Below are 26,312 nucleotides of genomic sequence, written 5' to 3'. Positions count from 1 at the left end.
TTATCACATATCACCCTAAGGAGGGGCCAAAATGGAAGTTAAAAAACAGAAATAATATGAAACCATCTCTTCTGTAGAACATAAGGATGAAATATCTTGGTTTTTGATTATTGAATAAAGCTAGTAACATGAATGTGTTAAGTTTGTTTGAAAAATGAATTACCCCTTAGATAATCTTTATATACTTACAGTAAAGATAGTTCCCTCTTGTATCATAGGTATATGTATCGTTGGTTGTTGGGGTTTTTTTTACTCTGTCTTACAATTATATCTATAATGAACTTAATTCTTCCATTTAAACTGTTAAACCTTTGAAAGAAATTGATAACACATATTGGGTTAATGTGTGGATTTTGATCAAATATATCAAACTGGGATGTATCAAATCTTCCTGTTTGTGCGCCATAAAGAGAATATGCGTGTGTTCCCTATGCATTGATGTATATAAATAAATGTGTATATACAACTACCGTGGGTATTGATCTTCTGAACTGTTGACCTGGCCAGTTAGTGGGGAGATCTGAGTACAGACCTGCTGGTATACACTGTGAGCCACACGCCTAATCCGCATTAATCCTGTTAATTCCACGCCGGGTGTCAAGCAGCTGGTAGGTGATGCAGATAGATTTTATACAGAGTACATAGGTCTATATGTAGTTTTTATTTGACACAGTGGGAGACTTTGAAGTGTAGTCATACATGTTCACGTAGCTAAGAATTTTGGTTGTTGGGAAGGAGAGGGGGGGGGGGGGGTATTCAAGCTCACTTCAGGAATTGGAATTTGTATAGACATGCAACATAAAATGGAAGCAACTTTGAAAATAAGCATATAAGAAGCGCGAGTCCCTCCCCCATCATTTTCCTCTGACAATGGCGGAATTTCGTCTCCCTGAGAAACTATAGCATAGTATTCCATATATAGCAGGTACCGTTTGACTAAATAAAAATATAGGAAAGGAAAGAAAATAAATTATAAAGTGATTTAGATAGAGTTTATACATATATTAAAACTCACTCGGCGATCTGACATTTGGAACATCGTATATATTTAAAGAGATTTTACCGTCTCCTTCTATATATCATACTAATATAACAATAATAATTACAAAATGTAACTCATCACATAGTTTATATCTTTCATGATGAAGGTAAATTTATAACAAAAATATTGTTAATAATAATAATAATTAGATAAAACCCGAAATGTACGAGCGGGTCATAGGTCTCCATATATTTTAAGAAAATTTCACATCTTGTACGTTTATAAGTAACCACGCCCAGTCACTGGGCCAGCGTATGAGTACAGTTAAGACTGACATCATTCATGTCAAGTGGGATTTTAAGTCACCATAGTAAGTTATGGGCTGTTGGAGCTGGCCTTGAGATCAGGTAAATTTCCGCGTGTACGCTGTATATGATTGAATTTTTAGCAGATTTGTCGCCCTCTGTCAATCAGTGCATCGATCTGGAATTATCTCCTTTATTGTTTTGCTTTCAATCGTTTGTCATGATAACCGCATTCGCTGTCTCTATCATATCATTAGAAATATCGTGGACGTGCATAAACCAAAATAATCACTGTCTTAATGTTTGAAATCTAATATGTTCACTGCGAATGGTTTTTCAATATCTTATTTTGTTTTTAGTTTATTAAACATTTCAAAATAACCTTTATGATCTGACATATAAGTTTTTGTTAAGCTGTTAAGCAAACTTGAAAAAAAAAACCCAGATAAATAAGCTATAAATCTACAAGTGGGCAATAGAATCCCTGATATATACGTACTTACAATCATGTTCAGTAAACGTCTCATTTGACTTGTTAATTGTCAATCTTAATACACATAGGAATTTTTGAATTATAAAGATTTTTTTTTTTTACACAAACGCATAAATTAAAGATTTGTTAAAATTTTCATTTTTTTTAGTTTGTGCACTAATATGAAAATTGATAAATTCACATACATCCGCCTCTATTTCTTATCCTTACATGAAATAATAGACATTTATTCAAATAGTGTGATTGCTTTGTTTTGATTTTCCCCCTTCACACACACACACACACATATCACAAACGCACGTGGATTTGTTTATATGTAGGATAGTTCTGTTCGGGGCCGCCGCGTTCATTATTATAACCGATCTTATTTTGCATTAAATGTTTGTTTAATGATATTTGTATGTTTCAGACAAGACTTGCAAAAGAATTTGTAATTGTACTATTTCAAGAGACATTTTACCCACGTGTCAAATAGATTTCTCATGTTTTTCTTGGTTATATTCAATAATTTGAGGCGTGGCTAATATACGGAAACTTTGCATATTCATGCATGACTCATGACGTCACGTTGTTGAAAAAAATGGCGGACGTACATGAGACGTGCCAGTCGAATGGAAACAATATAAATGAAGTATCTTCTAAGAAAAAGGGTAACAGATCAAAGCAGGAGTTGGATTTAGACAACACTGCAAGAGGCATGTCTACCACACAGTCGACTTCACGATTCCATGTGGCCAGAGTGAATGATGAGAAAAAGACGGAAGATTCCGAACAGCCGCTTTCAGAAGAGCCGAAGCCGACACCGGCATCAGGAAAACCAGCTAAACAATTGGATTTTCAAATTCCAGAATCTCCTCAATCTCCAAAATCTCCGTACGACTCAGTCCAATTTTTCGCAGGAACTGTCAGTCCAAATGACACGTATGGATATAATAATTCGTGCGAGACGCACATGAAAACATTTGGAAAGAATACTGTGGAAGCTATTCCCCATGTGGATCACTACAGAAATTTACTTTCAGCAACCGCTGCTTTAAAATCGAGACCAACTCTTGCCGAACTACACGAAGAGAAGGTAATTTGACTGTTATAAATGCTAATTGTATTATACGACATATTGATTTCATATTGATTTGTTTTCTTGGTCACGTCTGTACAAAATACGGTACCTTACAAAATACCCGGTGTATCAGCGGCCCATTCATGTCCGGTATTATATCCGGAGAATCAGTGCTCAATATTTATTCGATCCATCATATCCTTGATTATGTAAACTTAGAAACGAAATGCCTCAGGGATTTCCATAGACTATAAATTTTAAATGAGCTTTTTAAATTGGTATGTACCTGCAACTGCCAAAGACTGAAAGGGAATGACAGGGCCATTTATCTCTCAACAAGAAATTTTTAAAAAACCCAGAAATTTAGCAATAAAAGGAACAAGTTCATTTTTTTTGTCGTATTAAGATAAAATGCAAGTCCATCAATAATTCAAAAGTAAAAGGGGTTAAGTCAGTTGACCAAGTAATCTTAACATGCTGTGCACAAAATTATATGTTCTTACAAAAGCATCCATATGCTACTTTGTTGCTTCTTTGCCAAGTAATCTTTATTCTGTATAATCAAAAGATGGAGCTTATAGAAATAGTTTTCCTAATCATGCAAAAGCCTTTCAGTCTTGCCAGCAGTCCCGATCAATTACAATATGTGTCTGTGCATTGTATATTTAATCATTTCATCTGTTTTTATTACCTTGGAAATTATATATATTGTTTAATTCAAGAAAAATTGCAGGCAAATCATATATGATCATTCATCTTGCAGAATTGTCAAAAAGGTTAAAAACAAGGGCAAGTCAAATGTTGATCTACCTATGGGTTTTTTTACCTGATTAAATATGTACATTATTACAAAGAGCTAGAATTAACAATGTCAAAATTTTATTCTTTATTATTTTAAACTTGAAAATGTCGAAATTGTTTCTGAAACTGTAGCTATATAGCTACAGTATGTTGGTTAAGTTTGTATATTCCACAAAGGTACAAATTAATATACCCTTACTATATACTGCTTGTCTTGGAGTTTTCATGGTTTTAATTGACTTTGATATTTGACTTAGATTTAGCAATTATTCTGTGTAAAAAGATAAAATTTGGTTATTATAGAAAGTATAATTATATATGGAAGACAAATTGATTCTGTATTCCGTAGGGTAGACTGATAATATGTTACAAGTGTATATTAGCTTGTCCAGAAACCAGGTGAGTATGATAAGGATGAAAGCTAACAGGAGAGAAACAATGTATCTGAGGACAAACAGAGATAAAGAAACAACCAAGCAATATCTGTTTTCTTGTAGAAACAAAACATGTCTAGTATAGTGTGGTTCTCTCCTGCTGATACTAGTGTACCATTTTGTCCAGTAGTGAGATCAGTTGTAAGTGGGTGGAGGGGGGTATTAAGGTCATTGCTATTGTTATCTGCATTATTAAAAGACCCAATAACTTTAAACATTTAGTACTATTATTACATTCCCAAGATATGTTGAAAGTGCACACTTAATACTTCCTCAGTAGTTTATATATCCAATATGTTATGATTAGACAACAAACGTTCTGATATGGTTATGTTACTGTTAGGGTTGGCAATCCATAGACATGAGATCATGATTTCACAAATATTGAAATATTATCATTAACAATTGGCACTATATGGAAGACAATCAAAATATATTCTGTTCTAAGATGGCATTCAAGAATGTTTGTGTCTGTTGCAGGAGGAGGAATTAATTCGAGCCAAACAGAGGGAGCCACTTCTGACGTCCGAGGAGAACCTGGTGGAAGAAAACGCCAACAAAGCTAGTAGTGCGATCAAGTTTGGATGGATCAAAGGAGTACTGGTTGGTATACCTACCCAAGTAATGAAAGAGGGATTACCGGTACTCATCCGGGGTGTACCTAGCCCAAGTAATGAAAGAAGGGAGGAGGAAATACTCCTCTGGAGAATACTTAACTCAAGTAATGAAAGGGGGGGGGGGGGGTTATCATCCGGAGTGTACCTAGCCCAAGTAGTAAAGGGAGGGGGGATTACTCATCCGGAGTGTACCTAGCCCAAGTAGTAAAGGGGGGGTTCTCATCTGGAGTGTACCAAGCCCAAGAATTGAGAGGTGGGAGGGGGGGATTAATCATCCGGAGTGTACCTAGCCCAAGTATAGATGAAGGGTTGGGTTTACTCATCTGGAGTGTACCTAGCCCAAGTAATTAAATTAAAAGTGGGGATGGGGGGGGGGGAGATTACTCATCTGGGGTGACCACAAGACACTCCTTTTAGATTCCCCTCTCGTAACCTATTTATTATAGAAAGCATTTATTTCCTTTAAGTTTCCCAAGATCTTGTCATTAGAGTTTTCAAAATTGCAATTTAGTTTTTGAAAATATAAGTTTGTATTTTACAAGAGTGTGCATCAGTGCAAAACACATGAAAGAACTATAGGTATGATCTGAGAGGGCCATCACCTGTACATTATATTGACAAGCTTCTACTTTTCTTTCATACTAAACACATTTAATTGCATGTACCCCCCCCATGCATGGCATTCCTTCTCATAGTGGTACTTTGACATCACAATCGGTTTTAACCAGTAAGACCCGATTATATCTGGTTGTGTTTCTAACTTTGACCTCGAATACAGGCTGTCTCTTATAATGTGAACTTTAAAAAATAAAGACTTAAAATTTACGCAGACATCTCTTTTATTAAAACTCTCAACGTCCAACCTCGGAAAAGAAAGTGTCTGTTTCTCTCTTATCGGTAATCTGATTAAGAGTGCGTTTTACAGATAGAATATGACTTGTTGCTGCATCAGAACAATAAGCACCTTAGTGATTGTTATTTGGTGAAGATAATCAGGCCTTGTACAGTCATTACTACCCCATAAAACGGATAACTGATGCTGTAAATATGCAAAACCCTCTAACACGCCTAGCCACAATCCTAGTGCAAAAAATGATAAAAGTGTTTCATAGAGAGACAAAGGTTCTTTGGAATAAAAAGTGATTGTTCTGGAGGCTACAAACTGTTTTGCTACATTAGAATAGAACTGCGCAGCTGTGACAATTAACATTCTTTCGAAAATGTAGTAGCTGGTTAAAGGTTTAAGTAGTGTAGAAATTGTACCCAGTAATCCTTCCTTTGAGGTCAAGGTCACTCGGAATAGAGTGACTTCCGGAGATAATGAGTCTTTGATGACCTTGTTCCACTCTAAAAGCTGATCAGGGTAAACTTCCTGAAAGCTGTTTAATACAGAAAGAATTAGAGCCGTTGGTTCTTTGATTAGCGGGGAATCCAGTCTCTTGATGAAGCAAGTTTTATTCAGTGCATAACCTAGCTAATTAGAAAATATTTGATAGATAATGGAATAGTAAAAACCCGTAAAATGCAGCAATACACGAATGACTTGTAAACCCAATAAACCAATAATACATTCCTGTAGCCCAGCAATGAATCTCAGAGGCAGTACTGTGTGAGAGCCCTTGAGGAGTAACTTGATGGATAGGGCCAGGTCCAAGTTAAATTCAGTATTTATTGGAGACCAGCTAGTGTGAGGACAACCTTGGCAGATTCCTTGCAGGAAATAGATCAATTGATTATTAATCAATTAGGCTGTATTGCTACAAAATATGTCAGATGATAAATTGAAATTGATTTCTCAGCAAGCTCTTTGTTAAAGTGTCATTACAGAAAGAAAAGACTGTGTTTGATAGATAATATACAATTCGCATTTCTGCTTTCAGAAGGAAGCTTGTTGTATGGCCCTTATTTGTTTAGTAAACAAGAAACATGACTTTCTGCTCACATAATGTTTACAATTATAGGATGTTTGAGAATATTGACATAACTATTTAGTATATGAGTTTAACTTCCTATTGGCTGAGGGTCAAGGAGGAATATGGTTATGTACTTATACAGACTTATAATTTGTTATTGAATTTTACTCAAGGCATTGTGTATTTAATTGATGTAATGGATCTATTGACTGTCACATCTTACAAAATAATCTTTAAACCATGGATCTTTTAAAAAAAATACTTACAGCATGTTAAATACAAGTTGGATTACTCAGCCTGTGAACTCTAACAATAACAAATTACTCCCTGACGTTTCCTTGAAACAGTAAGCCCTTCCCCTCAGTAAGAAATACTGTAGCTGACATTGGTTAGCTCATTATTATATGTCATAGTGAATACTGATATAGCTCTATCACTCAAGTTGTAAAGTACTGGATGTCTGACAACCATCTGATAATGCCATCAAATGTTGTAGAGATCGAAAAACAACCTCTGTAGAATTTATGACTAGTAATTCAAGACTTAGTTTCATCATTTTCTCAATAGAATAAAATAAGTTAACTTATGTGTACAGGAAAAAAAAAGAATAAAAGTTAAGTTATGTGTACAGGAAAAAAGGATAGAAGATGTATTATATTTAACAAATATTTTTTTTTAAATTTGCCTTTCATAGTATGTCTAGAATTCTGAAATTATTAAGTTTGGGAACATTTTAAGAGAAATGATCGATTGAATTTAAAAATGCACTAAGCTTTCCTTTGGAATAATTGATTGGTTGCCCTCTCCTAATTCCTTGTTTAAACTTTGGACCAGTAGATAAGAAAATGTTTTTTTTCTCAATGTTGTTTGAAAAATTGAAATAAAGATGATCTGCAAACAAGTGGATTTCTAGAAACCCGGAAATCAAGCTTAGATTGTAAGTAAAAAGTATCCTTGAGGTTGAGTACCAGGTAATTTTTCTGTCATTTGGTAAGTAGAAGGCTAACAATGTTTTAATTGTGGGCTAATGTTGTGTATAATGACCCGATCATGCTGTAAACAGCCGAAAGTTCAGCTCAGGTTGTGTCAGTTTATCATGAGGTTTCAAGAAGGTATTGTCATGTCAAGTTTTAAGGAGAGTAAGAATTTCAGTGGAATTCTCAAGAAGGGCCTACAAGATAAAATTTTTGTCATGAATTTCAATATTCACAGGTAAAAATTATGCAATATCACAAATCAATAAAATTTTACAATCGCATAATTTTCACACATCAAGCACTTTATCTTGATTATGTTTCAAAACTAGTAATATCGTGAATTTTAACACAGGTGAGTTAGAAGGTGAAGAATTCATACTCCCCCCTTTTCAATTCATTTGAATGATCCCCCATGTATTATTCATGTACACAGTGTATGACCATAATACGAGATGGTTGAGAGATGATGATGGATAGAAATAAACTCCAAACAGACAAGATGAAGCTGTGTACAGCAGTCATCCTTGATCAGTGGAGAAAATAATGTCTCTAAGCCTGTAGGAAATGGCCACCAGTAGTGCATAGCCTGCTTCTTTTTGTGGCTGTCGAAGGGTTCAGCGGCTTCCTTTCATGTGGTTACTTAACCATCAAATTAACAGACTGGGGTCTAGTGTGTAGTCTAGGTCATTGATCCTTTGTAGTGTAAGGTGACTGCTTGCAGTAACAAGATAGGAAGTAGCTGGGCTGTACCAACAGGAAGAGATCACTCCATTTTGTTAATATTGGCCATAATAAAATGATAAAACATCACAAAACACACAAAGACAGCAAGTTCCATTCATTTTTTTATTGGGTGGTAACTTTCCATTCTTCTTGTTGTTAACATTCTAAAGTGGAAGTCACTCTATTCACTGAAAATAAAGATTTGGATAAATTATCTATATTTCTTATGAATGGTCTCGATGTGCCCACACCTATAATTTTTATTACAGCAGTTATAATTACAGCATATATTGTGATAAATTCTCTTTAGTTAAAAGGTATAATCAATCCCATTTGTAAAAGAGAATTAAAGTGTTACTTTAGCCTTTTTTATCTTTTAGAAATTTCTTTGTATTTCATACATCCTAAGATGACACAGAAGCCTGCCAATACATACAGACTTTTGATTATGTTGTAGGTACGATGTCTGTTAAACATCTGGGGGGTGATGCTGTTTATGCGTCTTTCGTGGGTGGTGGGTCAGGCGGGGATCGGACTCTCAACCCTCATCGTCCTCCTGGCCACGGTGGTCACTGTGATCACCTCTATATCTATGTCTGCCATCTGTACCAACGGGGAGGTCAAGGGAGGTAAGTCTGCACTCGATAGCCAGGATAAGTCGCAAGTTCAATAACTATAATTATAAAAATATTATAAATTATAATAATTTTAAATTAATCTTGCTCTTGCTTTATATTGTGAAATGATATTTTGTTTTATTTAGGTGGAGCTTATTACATGATCTCGCGGAGTCTTGGGCCGGAATTTGGTGGTGCTATTGGTCTGATTTTCTCCGTCGCAAATGCGGTAGCAGTAGCCATGTATGTGGTTGGCTTTGCGGAAACAGTTCGAGACATTCTTAAGGTACTTTTTTTCTGTTGTTATGACCTTGTGAAAATCGTTAATAATGTGGAAAATCAGCTGTATCCTATCACTGTGATGAAGTGAAGGGTTTGTTGCAGAACACTAAACCTCAAATATGAATACATGTACTATTTGCTTCCTGTATACATTTATTTATTCTCTTGATACACAATAATGTAAATATATACATAACATTTTACACTCCATTTGACAATGTTTTATGACCAAGGGAAATTATAAAAGAGTCCAAAAAACATGAAAGATTTGAAAGACGTCAATATATTGATTAGAATTACTGGTTCCAGGCATGTAGAGAGCCAAAAAAGGATGACATCTGCAGACATGGACAATTTCAGTTGTTCCGTGATAGATTTGTTTCCTCTTTGACATGAATGCCTGAGCATTGCTGTTTCTAAGCAGTGATAGTGCTTGATGTCTCGTCCTAGCATTGGTCTGCTGTAGATTTTATGGGTCTGCTAGACCTGTCAGCTAATGCGTTAGACTGTAAAACGGCTCCTGTCAATCTATCCCATAAATCTGTCCACGGGGATGTATAAGGTGACTGGAATTGAGTTATTCTGCTGGTTTATTCCTAAATATGGACAACAAACACAATTATGGTCTTTCTGGGAGCAAGTTAAGGCCAAAGATCTTTTCATCTCTCTCGCTCAGCCATCAGATTGCATTGTAACATATTGGTAAAAAGCAAAGAACTAATCAATAGGTGTCTTGAATTCTCTCCATGCTGCCAATACAACAAAGAAATTACCTACATATTTGGCGAGAGTTCTCAGACTCCTCTATAGCATGCTTGCTGGTGGAGAATTAGAAGGTTTGTGGAGCACCGGGCAGCCTTTGTGATTTAAGTGCCCAGAAATTGGCATGAAGTTGTGTAGCAATGTTAAAAGACAAGATTTTATTTATGGAGCACCAATCAATGTGGTTCTTTGTTTTTTAGTTTTAACTTGAGGCAGACCATTAGCGGATGTGTATGCTTGTGGAAAATTGTACATAGCCACCAACAAAGTATTGATGTTTGTCTCAGAGATTACTGTTAACGAGACTTTGACAAAAAATGTTTCACATTTTCAAAATGAAAACTGAATTAGTATTCTCAATTACAATAAAAGGATAAGCCCCGTGGAATGTTGAGATCTTCTGAATGTATTGCAGAGTCCTTAATGGATATTTGGTTGTCTGTGATGTTTAGGTGGTTTTGAAGATAATACTTTGGTTTCATTAATATTCAAGGGTATCAATTTTCGTGGATGAAGTAAACATCACAGTTTCAAGGATGGCCAATGACCCTATCAATACAAATTGTTAGTAGAAATTGCACTTCAGTAAACATTTAATTTCGTGGATCAACTTACCGTAACAACGAAATCCACGAAAATTGGTAATCAACAAATATTGATGAAACCACAGTATACGGTGGTTTTTATTGGCTGATACACTGATGCTTAGTACCTACATTTCACAGTCCATTAAGTTAACACAGATATACCACTTTTACAGTCATTTGATTTTTTACAAAGTTTCTATACCAGGTCTATCTATTGATACAGATAACTATCATATTAAAATCGAGTCCTCCATTCTTCAATTCATTACATTGGAAAAGAAACTAAGCGGTCCATTTCTTGATGAATTATTTAGTTTTATGTAATGTTTTTCTTGGTAATGACTAGATAGAGAAGTACAGATGGACGTTAACATTTGTTCATTTGTTGGTGATTTCATTTAGTGGGTAGTTTTAGGCGAGTTATTTTTGAATTGTTTATGTTTAACCTAGATATTTATTAGTTGCTTTGTTATGTTCCAGGCCAGTTATTTGAATCTGCTCAGTTTTATTCCAGATATTTTGAATCAGATTGTTCAGATTTAGGCAAGACATTAACTTACAATTGTGTACTACTGTTTATGGAAATAAGACGGTGAAATGTCCTCTTCTAAAATTCTCGTGCACACAAATGAAATCTGATGGAACTTTGATCTTCAAATCTACGATTGGAATTCCTAAATCTGCATATTGTAAACTGAACTAGTTTAAGCCAAAAACTCTTCAGTGCAAAACCAGTCTAATTAGTCTGCCTGCAGTTTATAATGGTTTACTAAAGTAAACGGAATTTATTCATAAACCAGCTCTTGAATTCATTTTGGTTGAAAACTCATGAATTATTTGCCGGAATATCATTAGTTATTGTGAATTTTTCTGCATGCTTTGCAGAGAAGACATATTAAGTCTCTAAAACATAGAATCAATGCAATGCTGTTTTAAATTCAGTTCTTTATCAATCTAGCTAATGATTGAAATAATGAACTCAAGTAAAGCTGCTGTCCACTGCTTAAATTTGAAAGTGAATTGAATTGCACTTTTTGTAAGCAGATGAGCTTTTAGTATACACCAGGTAGCACTTAGGTCTGGATGTCTTATCATCTTTGTACATTATTTACCACCTGTTTTACTAAGAGGTGGGCAATTATCTTTGTTTATTTTTGTTCAAACCCTTAATTTTTTGTAAGACAATAGGAACCTCACAGAAGGCTCTTCTACATACACACTGTTTCCTGTACATCAAACTGAGAGAGATAATGTGTTGTAAGCAGTCGATCTTATGGCCAAGGATTTTAGATTCTTGCTCTAAGGCTTCATCGACCCTTCATCACAATTATTTAGATATCATAAATTTGAAAGCTATTAGAGATGAAGTAATCAAATATTTCTCACTGCCTGTTGTAACGGTGAATTACACCATGATACCTAGTTCTATACCTAGGATTTTCCTTTATTTCTGCTCCTAATGAGACTTCTCTAATTAAAGATTCTTCCCACCATTTCAGAATAATTAGGTATTCCTATCATGTCCTTGCTAGTTTGAGTTTCTCCTGTATATTTCAGGCTAATGACTCTCTGATGGTGGATGAAACCAATGACATCCGAATCATCGGAGTCCTTACAGTCACGTTACTACTGGCCATAGCCATCATAGGGATGGAATGGGAGGCCCGGGTATGTACACAGTCTGGGTCAGACCAAAGACTGTCAGAATCTAGCTTACATTACAATGAGTTATTAATATACTAATGATTGTCTCCACCTGATACACATATTTAAAAAATATTTATAAAAAGACAAAGGTAAAATTGACAAACAAATTATATATTAAACTTGATAAACTTATCTTAACATTGTTTAATATACCAGTACCTCAGAATCCTCATTTGTGATGTTGCATGTATTTTATATAATAAATGATAGATGTAGACTGTATCTGTAGTTTATTCTAAGAATTGTCATTTTTCCAAGCAGACTTGAAACAGTGGGTTTTAATTTTCATGTTGTTGTATTTTATTAAAGTGTACAACAATGGTTTTTATGAATTGTAGTCATTTCATTTCCTTACAGGCTCAAGTTGTTTTACTGGGAGCATTATTGATAGCAATACTGAATTTCGTTGTTGGAACCTTTATTCCTCCCAGTGATGAAAAAGTTGTGCAGGGAATTGTGGGATATCAAGGTTAGAAAAATTCACATAGAACTTAAAAGATGCATTGATGTTCAGAGATTGATGATGTAGAAATTTTACCAACATGTATAATGATAGGTTAATATTGATTCATCTCGGTAAGAAGCAAATCTATTTATTGGAGAGAATAGAATTACCATTAGATGATGTTCTTAAATTGATGTCACAATCTCATTTACAGGGACGGTTTTCGTGGAGAACTTTGGTCCCAAGTTTACAGAAGGGGAGAACTTCTTTTCTGTGTTTGCCATTTTTTTCCCAGCAGCCACTGGAATTTTAGCGGGAGCCAATATCTCAGGAGACCTCAAAGTAAGATCTGCGTCTGGTGTCGGAATGTCAAGTCACGTCACAGCTATTTATTGCAACCTCTCTCAGTGTAACACAATAATGAACCTGATTATCTATTGACAAGAGAATAATGTCCTGATATTAATAAACACATGGCATTAATTTGATATCCTCCAGACGTCTCAGGGGTACTGGATACCTTTGTTTTTTGTGATATTCCTGTGTTAGTTACTGGATCAATAGATCAATAGGTGAACGGCTGTCTGTATTCAATACACATGCATACTCAGTGCTCACATTGGATACCTTTGATCTGTGTATATAAATTTAATTGATTACCAGTACTAAACATAGTAATATTGGAAAGAAGCTGAATTTTGAAGTTTTTTTGTTTAAGAAAACTACAATGATAGTACATTATAACAATGAATATTTCTATGAGAATGGTATGACACCATAGAATACTTAGAAATTAACCTAATTCCTTGACTTCCAGGATGCACAAAGAGACATTCCACGGGGGACTTTCCTAGCCATTATCATTTCCTCCATTACATACATTGCCTGTGCTTGGTTGCTGGGGTCCTGCATTCTACGAGAAGCGTCAGGATATCTTCCAGCTGCGGTAGCAACTGCGATGTCTAACGTGACTTATAATGGCACTGATGTGTTGAATGTTACCCTGGGTGTGATAAACATTACTACCCCTACTCCAGGGGCAGCGGCGGCCAGTGTGTATAGCTTGGCCAGGAACTGTACCCTGGGTAAGGGAGGGGTCTGCACCAGGGGACTGCTGTATGACTTCCAGGTAAGTTGCCCCCGTTATAGATATACTGTATCCCACTCTGTAGTGTGAAACATGGCAACCTTTTGTAATACGAAGAATATGCATATTATATGTAAAATTGCAGAAAAACTTTGAACAATTATAAAAAGTAAAGAGAGATCCTGTGCGCATTGTTGATAGGGATGTATTTGACATGTTTACAGTGCATTGTTGATATTGATGTATTTGTTTTCAGGCCATGGAGGTGGTATCAGGATGGGGCCCACTCCTGACTGTCGGGATCTTCTCTGCCACGCTATCCTCAGCCCTGGCCAGCTTAGTGTCTGCCCCCAAAGTCTTCCAAGTAGGTCACAGCCCACCTCACTAAGATGTTTTGATAACTGTACCATTTTGTTTTGATTTTGTATGACATTATATCCAACTTTTTAAAAGTAAAATTGAATGTAATGATGGTATAAATTTTGTTTTGGTCTCTCCATTTAATAGTAAATCCAAGCCTAAAAGAATTTTTGATAAGCAATGTTTGCATGAAAATGTTTTTTTTTGTCCAATGATTTACTTTGATTTAATCTTTTATTTGTTTAGGCAGTATGTAAAGATAGAATATTCCCCAAAATCCATGTGTTTGCCAAAGGCTATGGTGCTAGTGAAAACCCTCGGAGAGCCTATTTCCTGGCCTATGCCATAGGGGTTGCATTTATATGTATAGGTAGGTCACAAAGCTTTTCCTATATTGCTGAAGTTGTGCTACTAATAGTTCATGTTTCTGCTTGACTTCTCATAATTTGATAGTACATGTAATTCTTGTTTATCATCTTCATGTCTGCCTTACATAAGATTAGAAGCGACTTTTTTGTGCCTGTTGATTCATTTGATTGTTTTTATTGATTATTAATGTTATCGGATTCATTTGTAGGTGATTTAAATGCCATAGCTCCTATCATCTCCAACTTTTTCCTGATGTCCTATGCCCTCATTAACTATTCCTGTTTTGATGCCTCACTTGCCAATTCACCAGGTCAGTCCCAGTCAAATTACATTACATATATCACAGATGGTAAGCTCAGGTCAATGTAATTGAATCCATTGTTTCTGGTAACTGTTCTCACACAGTAATATTTCATTTCTTTACTTAGTTGTCTTACAAAAGTTTTTCTGATTTTAAGTTAAAGTCCTTTGTTAGTCAATTATTGAAGGAATCACAAGGGATACTACCGAATATGAAGTGGATACTTGCAATTTAAAATCTTTTTTGTAAGGTACAAAGTAATTGCACAAACTGAATGTGCTAGTAATCAGGGGTGCAAGAATTGATTGTGTTGTGTTGAACTTTGAGAGAACTGATTTGTTGGCTGTGTTTGTAGGTTGGCGGCCTGCATTCCGTTACTACTCCATGTGGATGAGTCTCCTCGGTGCCTTACTTTGTATAGCTGTGATGTTTATCATGAACTGGTGGACCGCCCTCATTACATTTGTCATTGTTTGTGCTCTCTTTGTATACGTCCATTACTCCAAACCAGGTGAGAATATTAGGACGCAACGTCAAACTGTAAGAAGTGAACTCTGTTGATTCACAGTACACTGAGTACATCAGCCATTTGTAGTCTGAATGTGATGATTTGTAGTATTAAAATTAAGTTATTCTTCGATACAAATAAAATCCAATATAGACAGTTATTCTTCAACACAAATTCCAAAAAAATCTGTAAAAGACATTTTAAAACACTTGGCTGTTTTTCACCCACCATTGTACCACCTGATATCAATTAATGACCTTCTCTCTTCAGATGTGAACTGGGGCTCCTCCACTCAAGCCCATGTCTATAAGAATGCTCTCAACACCACACTGAAGCTTGTCTCCGTCGCAGATCACATCAAGAATTTCAGGCCTCAAGTGTTGGTGTTAACTGGTGCCCCCTGGGCTAGACCTGAACTGGTGGACTTTGTGTACTCCCTAACTAACAAGATCAGCCTGATGGTGTGTGGGAACATCGTGGAGGTAGGTACTCACAGCATTCTGCAGGTCTAGGAACTTCTGTAGTCTGTTTTAGGAACTCTGCATCAAAAAGTATGGCTGCAAATGTATGGATAAAAATTTTATAAACTGTTACCAAACATTTTTGGAGGAATATAAATATGTGTATGAAATTGTTATTATTAAGAAGACATTTTAACTGTAGAGATGTTTAATTAATAGTTCATCATTTTGCATGGTTCTTTTCATCTTGGACTTTGCTTTCAGAAATTGATAAAGTCTGGCAGGTATTGTAGTTTGACAGAATGCTCCTAATGGGAGCTAACTCTGACAAGTATAAATCTGGCTTATGTGCTTAATCGGGGTGGTTTCTATAAGGGTTTTGTATTTAGATCTGCTAGAAAATGTAACTGATGTGGATAGCTTGCAATGATAACTTCCATCGATAATAGATACATATAAAATACTTCATATTAATCATGGCTTTTAAAAGTTTATATAGCAAGGTACATGTAGGTGTTGATTGGTTTGATGTTTGTTTTTGTTTACAGGGAGCTCAGTCAGATAACTTGAAGCACCTGCGGGGGATGCGGCCCAAGGAGGCATACCATTGGCTACACAACAGGAGGGTCAAGGCCTTCTACAGCGTCACTACCGCCCCCGACTTCAGGTGTGGAGTCCAAAACCTCCTTCAGGTTCGCTGGTTTATCATTTAATCTTATCACCATATTTAAATCTTCCTCAATTCAGGAGCCATTTCTTTAGAAAGTTTACCCAAAAATTGGATTATGTGATCCTCCCGTTCCCTTCTTGATATTGTGTAATACATGATGTGTTTCTTACTGTAGAATGTGGGTATCGGGAAACTAAGGCCCAACATCCTGATCATGGGCTTCATGTCGCGCTGGAACGACCCTGAAGTGAATAAGAATGAGGTGTATGAATACGTCCATGTGGTCCAGTGAGTAGCGACTCAGAGATGATCTCATTTTTGTTTGTTCTCCATGACTTTATGATGTACCTTAACTGGTTTATAACTTTACTATGTGTATTGTTTATTGAATTTTACACTCTTTACTCCTCTGTTATCACTAATTTCAAACAATGTACTGTTGACCTTCAAGATTCACTTTCTTATCAACAACACCCTTTTTTCATGTCAGTCACTGTAATTTAAATCGATGTATTCAATGAATTGAACTAATGATTCTTAAATTTTCTTTTAGTGACGCTTTTGATTTGGAATATGGTGTAGGAATACTGCGACTGAAAGAGGGACTATATTGTGAAGAAACGAATGCTAATGAAAGTCTGCCGGTCAACGATTCTGTCCACCATAAAGCGGACCCTGAGGGTAAGTGATTGATTGACTGTAAATGACAGCACCTTCTTTCAGTGTAAACAATGATAGAAATTCAAGATGCTAAAAATCATATGTAAGAGTACTTCAGTTAATGATGGAGAAACAGATGTTATTGAAATTGTAACTCTCTTAAATAATCCAAAATTATATTGATTAATAACTTAAATGGAAAATAACAAGAAAACTTATCTAAAGAAAAAATGCAGCATTATACCTGTAATTAATGTCAATGTATGTGTAATTATGAAATGTACAACAAGTGATTCCTTAAATGACTTTCTTGATTAGATCGGCAACCTAAAGTTAGGTTCAAATTTTCACGGAAGCGTAAGTAGGCTGTCACTTTTATTGTAGCCAACATCTCGGACATGTCATTGTATAGCATTTCTCCACCATTGCACTGGGAACTTCTCAAGTTCTTTTTGTTTTGCTATTTAGTAAAGAGTTTGGTTTTAAAGAAAAAGTGTAGGCTGTGTGAAGAAGATACCAGTACTGGTTTTGTGTGTGGTAGGATAATTAAGGCTCTGCTTTGATGGATCGAAAGAGGTGCTAATCACTTGCTTATGAAGGAAAAATGTCATAGTGTGGGCTATGTTTGTAATTTTTGAAAAGGTTAAATTTTTGGTAATTCAAAAATTTAAGGAGAAGACATTTCATTAGGTTGTTTAAGCAACTAGAACTCAGCTTGCTGGAGAAGAATATACAAGGCAAATTAATCCTTCTTTTTCAGTGCTGCAATGTTTGCTTGACTCCTTTACCATGTAAAAACAGCCCATCTATTTTTAAATAAAATATTGACTTCAGTATTTGCCAATTTCTAAAGCATCAGATGCTTTCTTTGTAATTCTCAATCAACAAGTGTCTAAGCATGAGAATCTGACCATGAATTTCTTCTGTTAAATTTCTGTCAATTGATTTCTTCGTATGATAAGCATGAATTTATTATTCTGAGGAGTCTCTCTCCCTATATTCAAAATAACGAACAACGGAGGTCTTATTTTTACTAATGGAAAAAGTGGCTATAATAAGATTTTAATGTAAGATATGTTTTGTTGATGCATTAGAGTTAACATATAAAGATCTGGTGAATTATGTTCTATCCTTATTACACACTACATAATGCACACTCAAGCTTAGATTAAGTTTGATGAGAGTATACAGTCATTGGAGTCTGTTGTTATGTAAGAGGCATGACCTAAGTTGATTTTGTACAGTTAAAGTAGAAATCGATTACTCGTTGTTTAATTCTGTGATAGTGATAACTGTGATGGGATTTGAAATCATCAATGTTTGATAAATGCAAGTTATTTAGTAAATTCAGTAAATTAGATTGAGATATCAAACAATGGACCGGATCAGCAGTGACCTTTACTCACAAGGTTTCCATAGCTAATCAAAGCATGAGATCTTTATCTATTAATAAGTTGTGTTCAGTGATGAGCCTTGAAGTAATTACATGTGAGTTTTAAATGAAAAAGAGAAAAGAAACAATTAACTCTTATTCCATAAAGATGCTTTAAAATACACAATGTATTTAACCATATTTTTAACATGAGTAATCAACACCTCATTTAATGTGATATATTAGTACATGAACTTAACTTATCTTTAAAGTAATGTGTAAAGCATTAATTGAACATGCACCTATTACATGTATTTGTGATAAATGTTGATAATTTATACATTTGTATATCACATAAAAGCACTTGTTGTTTAATGGAATCAAAGTTATCAGTGTTGATTTTGCAGATAAGAAACTTGTTATGCTAATCTTGCAATGGGTAATTGCAATTTCCATTTTTAATATGCACTCAGTTTGTTGTTTTTATACTTTCTAATGTTTTTGATGTGAGTGTGAGGAAATTTTATTGATAATGTCTTTAATATTGAAATTGATAATAAATTCAAATAAAAGTTGATTATAAATGTAACTTTCAGATGACGAAGAGGAAAAGCGTCCAAGTTCGCCCAGCAGTCCCACAATGCTGCGGCGTTCCAGTACTTCCTCCAATGATAGCGATGAAGCTGATGATAACGGCAATGACGTTAACGTAGAACTGGGCAACGTTGGCCTGGGGAAGGCCATCCAAGAGAATTTCAAAAATAGGTTCGCCAAAAAACAGAAGAGGGGAACCATCGACGTCTGGTGGCTGTTTGATGATGGAGGTAAGTGGGTCAATGTAAATAAAAATAAAACGAAACTTATGAATAACTCCAGAAAAATACATAAACCCAATGTAAAATGTGGGGTTGTGATAAATATCATTACCTGTAAGTGTTTTTTTGGCATTTGTTGGTGTGCAATTAATTAAATAAGATTCTGTCTCACTGGTTTATAGGACTCACTCTGCTGCTGCCCTATATCTTGTCCACAAAGCAGTACTGGAGGAATTGTCCACTCAGAGTGTTTGCTGCAGGAACAAAGCGGGGAGAAATCGACAGGGAACAGAGACAGTATAAACTTATTCTCTCTCTCTCTCTCTCTCTCTCTCTCTCTCTCATGCAATCTGTGATAATTTGGATTTTTAATTATTTGAGTTTTTGAAATTTGAAATTAAATTCCCTTCAGGATGGCCACCTTATTGAGTCGATTCCGTATCCAGTGTGAGAAGATGACAATTCTATCTGATATTGGCAAATCACCCTCAGAGGAAAGGTCAGGAGTTCTTGTTTGTAACATCATATACTGCATGTCTTAAACTACTATTTGTTAATATTTTCTGATTTAAGGCAGTGCTTTAATTGACTTAGAATTGCATTGGGTAAAATTTGTAAAATGAAGCCATGTTCACCCACTTTATTTCACTTTGTCTTTAATTTTGTTCAGCTTACAACTCTTCATAAAAGATGCCCATGTGTTGTTAGAGTGTCTGTTTTGATTTAATCAAAATAGAAAGTCAATGAGATTTCTGACCACTGAAAGCGTCATTTAATTATATAAAATGAAATGTTTCAGCATGAAGAACTTTGACAAACTACTGGAGGGCTGGATGTTAGACGAGGAGAATGGAGAAAGTGCAGAAAAATTTCCTTGGAAAGTCACAGAGGAACAGAAACTATTCCTGAAAGATAAGGTCAGTGGTTACATCTCTGTCAAAGAAGATACACATGTCAGAAAGTACAGAAATAAAAACACTTTTCAATAGAAAAAAGGCTTGACAGCAAAGAATTGACTTGGCGCTATAGAGCTGGCTTGTCAGTTGGAGCTATTTTGTCACTTGGAACTTTATTGTCAGTTAAAACTATATTGTCTGTGGAAAAGAAACTTGTCATCATAGTATTGACATGTCATTTCTTCAATCTTTTTTGGAAATAGAAATTTGCTGTTGATAAAAACGTTTTTGTCTGTACATAAGGCTAGATACAGTGCAACTGCATTTCGATTTTCCTGTTGCTACATTTCAGACAAAGAGGAATGTCCGTTTGAGGGAACTCCTGATGGAACACTCCAAAGATGCAGCTTTAATTGTGATGTAAGCTTCTTACTATTTATGTATACTGATTTTTATGGCATTTTAATACTCATCATTTCATTGGATTTGTAGTATTTTCTGTATGAAGTTATATAAACATGAGCATTGTTATGTAGGACTCTACCTGTGCCAAGAAAGAACACCTGTCCAGCTGGGCTCTACATGGCCTGGATAGAGACCCTCACAAAGGACCTACCCCCCATCCTGCTCCTGAGAGGGAACCAGTCAAGTGTACTCACGTTTTACTCCTAGGCGACCGGAATAGTTCCGGGCTCAAGCTTCTATACATCATTGTCTCATTGTGCATAATAATGGCGTCTCATTGTGCATAATAATGGCTGATGAAAAAATAAGTGCTCAGGTGGCCTTGTTATTGTCATGGTGGTGTGGAGTGATATCTTTTAACACATTTCTTTGTACCGTTGTTTATGTTTACATCTACGTGTACTTATATATGCTACATCATTGACTATGTTGGGTTGTGATATCTCATCAAGTTAAACTCTTCACATCACATGCAAATGTCTAAGTTATACATGTACAGTATGAATGGAGGGAGATATTACATTATTTTTTCTCTCAGAGTCTGTTTAATTTTTAATTTCCAAATATCTTTGTTTTGTTTTACAACCAAATGAAGTCATTTCTAGGTATATAATAATTGCCCTGTTTTTAAATCTTATCAATATTTAATTGTGTTTATCAGTCTCAGTTATTCTGTAATGTATATAAAATGTCTGCTCTTTGATTTGTACATATTGTCCTATGGTACCTGCCACTTTATCTCAGTTACATATACATGTACTTATCATTTAAGCTTTATTTAATGTGAGGTTCATACGTAAATATACATGTATGTATCTCTTGTCCACATCCCCTTGGCTTTACTATATAATTTTTGTAAAGCTACATTTAAACTGAATATTGCTTTTTATGTATACACCAAAGACATTGAAGAGTTAAGCTTTTTGTTTGAGATCAATTGCCTGTTACGTATTGACAGAAATGTCTCATTGTTTGGTACTTTGGTACTTTTTTCTCTGTTGTGATATTACTGTTGGTGACAGAAGTGAGTGCATGTACAGACAGGGGTTATGTTACATGCTTTTGATTTAAGGTGACTGGTAGATAGAATCCTACCAACTGTCTCATAGCTACAGAAAAGAAATAATGAGTTTGGTGTTTAAGTCTTTAAAAAACCAGGATATACCTGGTAATGGTATAGTGTTCCCGCATTGACATGAATTACAAATTACAAAATGATATATTTGTAGTACATATTAAATGATTTTGGTTAGAAATTGTGTACATCAGCATTCTGTCTCATCAATGTCACACAAATGTTTAATGGTTTGAGTGTCACATTGTAGTTTAAACAATGTAAATGACTTAGAGTAGGCATTATAATGTTATGTGTTCATTGTAATTATGACTTTTATGATATAACAATTCGCCGTCACAAGCAATATCATGAATATCAATATCTACATTCAATTTTTTTATATAAGCTTAGCTTATAATAATATGAAGATAATATATGCTGACTATACTCAATGATGAAAAAAGGAATAATTGCCCAAAAGCTAGATGTATTGTTTATAATTTTCACATAATACACTGTACATTTGTTGCAATGTTCCTACAGGACATCAATCATCAATTGTTACAACCTCATTGTTGACATGTATAGGTTCATGGTCTGTGTGTGTGTGATTCAAACTGTATTGGTACATCATGTTTATCTTACATTTGCGTTATTATTCTAAGGGGCGTGTCTCAGTAGTGGGATATGATTGGCTGAATGGGTTTATGGGTTACAAGTTGTTCTGTATGTATCTTATTTAAGGCATTAAGTTTGTGTGAAACAAATTCTATACTCTAAGTTCTAGTACTTCACTGAAAAATCAACAGAGTACATGTTTATGATTTTGTCAAATGGTTTGAGTTCTGGAGTGAATTAAAACAAAAGTGGTTTCCATGTGCAATACTGGGTAAAATGTGGTCAAAATTTATGGAATGATCAAAATAGATTTGAGTTTGGTTGGTTAATTGAGTTTTATAATTATTGATAGATGTGTAGCAGATTGTGACAATCAGTTCCTAGTTAAACAGCGAGACTAATGCTGCAGCATCAGATGTTTTAACATAGTATGCCATCAGTATTTGTAATTGGAATGTTAACAAAATTTTGGCAATCTTGAGGCTCTACTATGTAATTCATCTCGGAAAGTTTTAAAAACATTTTAAATTTTAGATATAGTTTCATCAGCAAAGGCTTTTATTCCTTACTGACTCAGAAATCACCATTATGAAGTTTATGGCATCAGTGATTGGAAGAAATGTGTACATTCCTTTTATTTTAATAGGAGTTAATGTTCAATTGCAATGAAAAAGAAATTATTTTTGTAAAAGCATGTATATAAGAAGTTAAGTTCTTTTTTTCTTGACAGATATTTTCTTGAAAGCATTTCCATTTGTTTCCAAACTTGTTAATAAGTTAGCTTGTTATAATTATGTAATGTTTACTGCTAATGAATTAAGGTAAAGTTTGCGGCTTGTGTTGATTTTTCATTTTAAGAAAAATGCACAAAAGTTACACATGATTTTGTATACTATACTAATATGTAGTCTGTATTATAATCAAATTTTACCAGACCCATTTTTAACTATAAAAGGTCAAAGTTAATGATTTAACCCATTATTTTGATAAAGACTTTAACCTGTAGGTCACATATGTTGCAAGTGTGAAGGTGAAGGCATCAAAGTTACAAAGGGTATACCATAGTCATTGACTGGTCTTTCAGTCATTTAGTCCATCATTGCTGGGCCTTTTTTGTAAGCAAATTGCTTTTAAACCACTGTAAGGAATTCCATGAAACTTTGTAGGTATTTAGGTCACAATGTGTAGATGTGCATATTACCAGGATATTCCATTTTTCGTTATTTCCGATTTATGTGGAAATTGACAAAATATTGTGTACTGATAGTTTTTCACTGTAAACTATGGAAGTAATTCAAAATGATTTTGTTTAAGTCTATTATTGACGTCATATTTGAAATAAAAGGGAGCTGGTATTGCTTCATAATAAAAACCTTAGTTACCCCCTGTAGCCGCAAACCTTACCTTGATGAACGAGTAAGTGGATGATGGACCAACCACATTAGTGGGAGTTGTAGGATGTCACAAGGTGAACAAGGTGCTCCTTAATGCCAGTAGTCAAATAATTATTTTGTTTTTTTTGTAATATTTCTTCATTTGTTTTATTTTTTAAGGGGGTGCAATTAAATGCATACACATATTTTATTTTACATGTGTGTAGTTTACAAACCTTTGTCAGGAAAGCAAGTGTTCACAAATGACAGAATCTCATATTATTGTTCATTTTGGCAAACATAGACTTTATAATTTTGGTAAATAAACTGTTTTTAACTTGTTCATGGTTGTAAGTTTTCAGTTCTGTAAATATCAGCAAAGCTGTTTATACAAGTATTCTCAGCTTTCGTAACAGTATCATACATGAAGTACATATGACCTTAACTATTTTCCAAGTTACCTTCACATGACAAACATACATAATATACGTACAGATATTATGTCTGATAATATGTTATTGGGAGGGATTGTATATTAATATATACAGTACTGTACAGACCCAACCCAACAGGAGCAGACCCCAACCAAACCCCCGGGTCTGCTCACTGTGTCAGCTCAGGGTCTGCTATGGCTGACCCAAGGCTAATCCAGAGTGGAATTACAAAGAAGACCTCAAATTCAGAAGCAGATCCTTAAATCGCTATTAAAAATTAAGAATATGCAAGTTGAGGGCTTACAGATGGTAAGTAAAAAAATTGGTCTGCTTATAATTCAGTGCAGACTCCAAGAACCGACTGGGCGTACATGTGAACCCATAGCAGTGCTCGGGTGGACTGGGTGGACCCCTAGCAGACCCAGAGCAGATGCAGATTTATAAAAAGCAGTCCCTGACCAAACTCTGAGCAGACACAAAGCAAACCCAAGGTCAGGTTTTTGGGTCTACTTTGGTGTTTGGTTGTGTCTGGTCTGTATTTTACATGTAATTTGATATAATATATTAAACACATTTAGAAAAAGTATTCAAATCAACCAATTAAAACTATAAAAAAATAAAATCAAAATTAGTGAATTTAAGGGGAAAACATTTATGACAATACATTTTATCTATGAACAATTTCCCTGGTGATTGAATCTGCAAGTCACATGGTCAATGCTGTATGAGACAAGTCTGTTTTTGTCATTACTAATTTGACAAAATATCTCAATTCAGTCTTTATAATTTGATTTACTATTTTAAAAATATGTAAAAGGGTGTAGAGAACCCCACAGATACTTCAAGAATAGTCAAATAAAGCTTGCGTCAAAAGTTTCCAATGAAATGAATGCATGAATACTCATAGAATGTCACATCCCAAACTTTGAGAAAATGATGGATGTCCCAACTACACCAACGATCATAAATAGATAAAATGCGAGTCTGTCCACGATTAATGCTAATTTTCTCCAGTCATCCTGATTCACTCTTTTTGGTGCCGCATCCACAGGATCCTTTTGCTCGTTATTTTTCTTTTCTGCTGTGACTACCGGCTCGAGATCTAATAAGGTTAAGTTACTCTTTGTTTTAATAGCTGGGCTCACTTTATGATTTTGACTTTTAACTGCAAACAAGTCAGTCGTAGTCTTCTGCAATTAATCATAAATGAATTTTTATCGAAACAATCATTAAAACATATAATTACCACAATCAACTATTGAGATGTACATGTATTGTGTTAATTTTCAATGGAGGAACGACTTGTATCTTCCTCACTTAAATTTATATCGGTGTTTAGATTTAATTAATAGTAATGACCTTATAACAATATAGGAATAGCATACTGCAACACTCAGATTGCCAGTATGACAATGGAAAAATCAATTAATAATCAGTTGACCTACTTATCATCTATTGACGTTTTCTAGTGGTCAATCTTCCAACTACTTACCCGATCATCCGCTGATGGCCTGTTTTCTATGTGAACACACGTGATATACGACAGTTTCAAAACCCCAATACTGTACAACCAGTCAGGCATGCGTCTGTTGCCTTGGTAATGGATTGCTATGACAACCACCGCCATTACACAGGCTAATCCAACCAGAAACAAGGAGAAGTTAAAATATGTAGCTGTCAACAAAGAAAAAAATCTGTAAGTAAAGAGTAATCTGAACACCATAAAAACTGCGATTCTTCGGATTCAGGTTTGAAGAAAAGTATCGATGAAAAAATCAAACTGAGACACAAAAAAATGAAAAAAAAACTTTGCTCACCAAAAGCAATAGATACCAAACCAATTTATTTATTACCAATGGATATCAATATTACATGGTCCCATATGTCATGCAGCACTTTGCCAATGACAATGATTATTTTGCCAGGATTACTGATGTCTTACCAATGATGGTAGATAAACACGTAATATACCAGTAACTCCGGATATCTTACCAATGATTGCGTCTATCTTATAGATTTTTGTGGACATCTTATTACTAAAATCGCGGAAATCGTTTTTATGATTGCTTATATCTTGCCAATAGTTTTTGATATCTTACCAGTGATTGCCTTTGTATCTTACAACTAATTATGGATATCTTACCATTGGTTGCTATTATCT

General features: G+C 34.9%; 2 protein-coding genes across 3 annotated transcripts in view; one reads left to right on the top strand and one right to left on the bottom strand.

Moving 5' to 3' along the window:
• Positions 1-2,315: 2,315 nt before the first annotated feature.
• Positions 2,316-24,060, top strand: LOC128175047 (solute carrier family 12 member 3-like). Of its 2 annotated transcripts, XM_052840434.1 has the most exons (23): positions 2,316-2,855; positions 4,556-4,678; positions 8,763-8,934; positions 9,069-9,208; positions 12,111-12,221; positions 12,618-12,729; positions 12,920-13,047; positions 13,523-13,834; positions 14,049-14,156; positions 14,399-14,522; positions 14,730-14,831; positions 15,178-15,333; positions 15,601-15,812; positions 16,340-16,483; positions 16,637-16,749; positions 17,015-17,142; positions 17,440-17,478; positions 19,090-19,317; positions 19,491-19,605; positions 19,721-19,807; positions 20,108-20,225; positions 20,557-20,624; positions 20,741-24,060. In XM_052840434.1, exons 1-23 carry the CDS (start codon positions 2,331-2,333, stop codon positions 20,874-20,876), a joined length of 3,501 nt encoding a protein of 1,166 aa, XP_052696394.1. In that variant the 5' UTR covers positions 2,316-2,330; the 3' UTR covers positions 20,877-24,060. The 2 variants fall into 2 exon arrangements, with proteins under 2 accessions (XP_052696394.1, XP_052696395.1); XM_052840435.1 differs by lacking the exon at positions 17,440-17,478 and having other exon boundaries at positions 2,331-2,855.
• Positions 24,061-24,783: 723 nt separating this feature from the next.
• LOC128175048 (polycystin family receptor for egg jelly-like) overlaps positions 24,784-26,312 on the bottom strand; it is a 43,022-nt gene continuing 41,493 nt past the window's right edge. The window contains exons 40-41 of the mRNA XM_052840437.1: positions 25,644-25,825; positions 24,784-25,341 (exon numbers count right to left, since the gene is read on the bottom strand). Coding sequence (XP_052696397.1) covers positions 25,063-25,341; positions 25,644-25,825 — 461 coding nt within the window. The 3' untranslated portion in view covers positions 24,784-25,062. The remainder of the gene's footprint in view (positions 25,342-25,643; positions 25,826-26,312) is intronic.

This window comes from Crassostrea angulata, chromosome 3 (genome assembly GCF_025612915.1).
Source record: "Crassostrea angulata isolate pt1a10 chromosome 3, ASM2561291v2, whole genome shotgun sequence".
Classification (NCBI taxonomy): Eukaryota; Metazoa; Mollusca; class Bivalvia; order Ostreida; family Ostreidae; genus Magallana; species Magallana angulata.
Note: the sequence above shows the minus strand (reverse complement) of the source record. Positions and strands in the feature narration are given on the sequence as shown.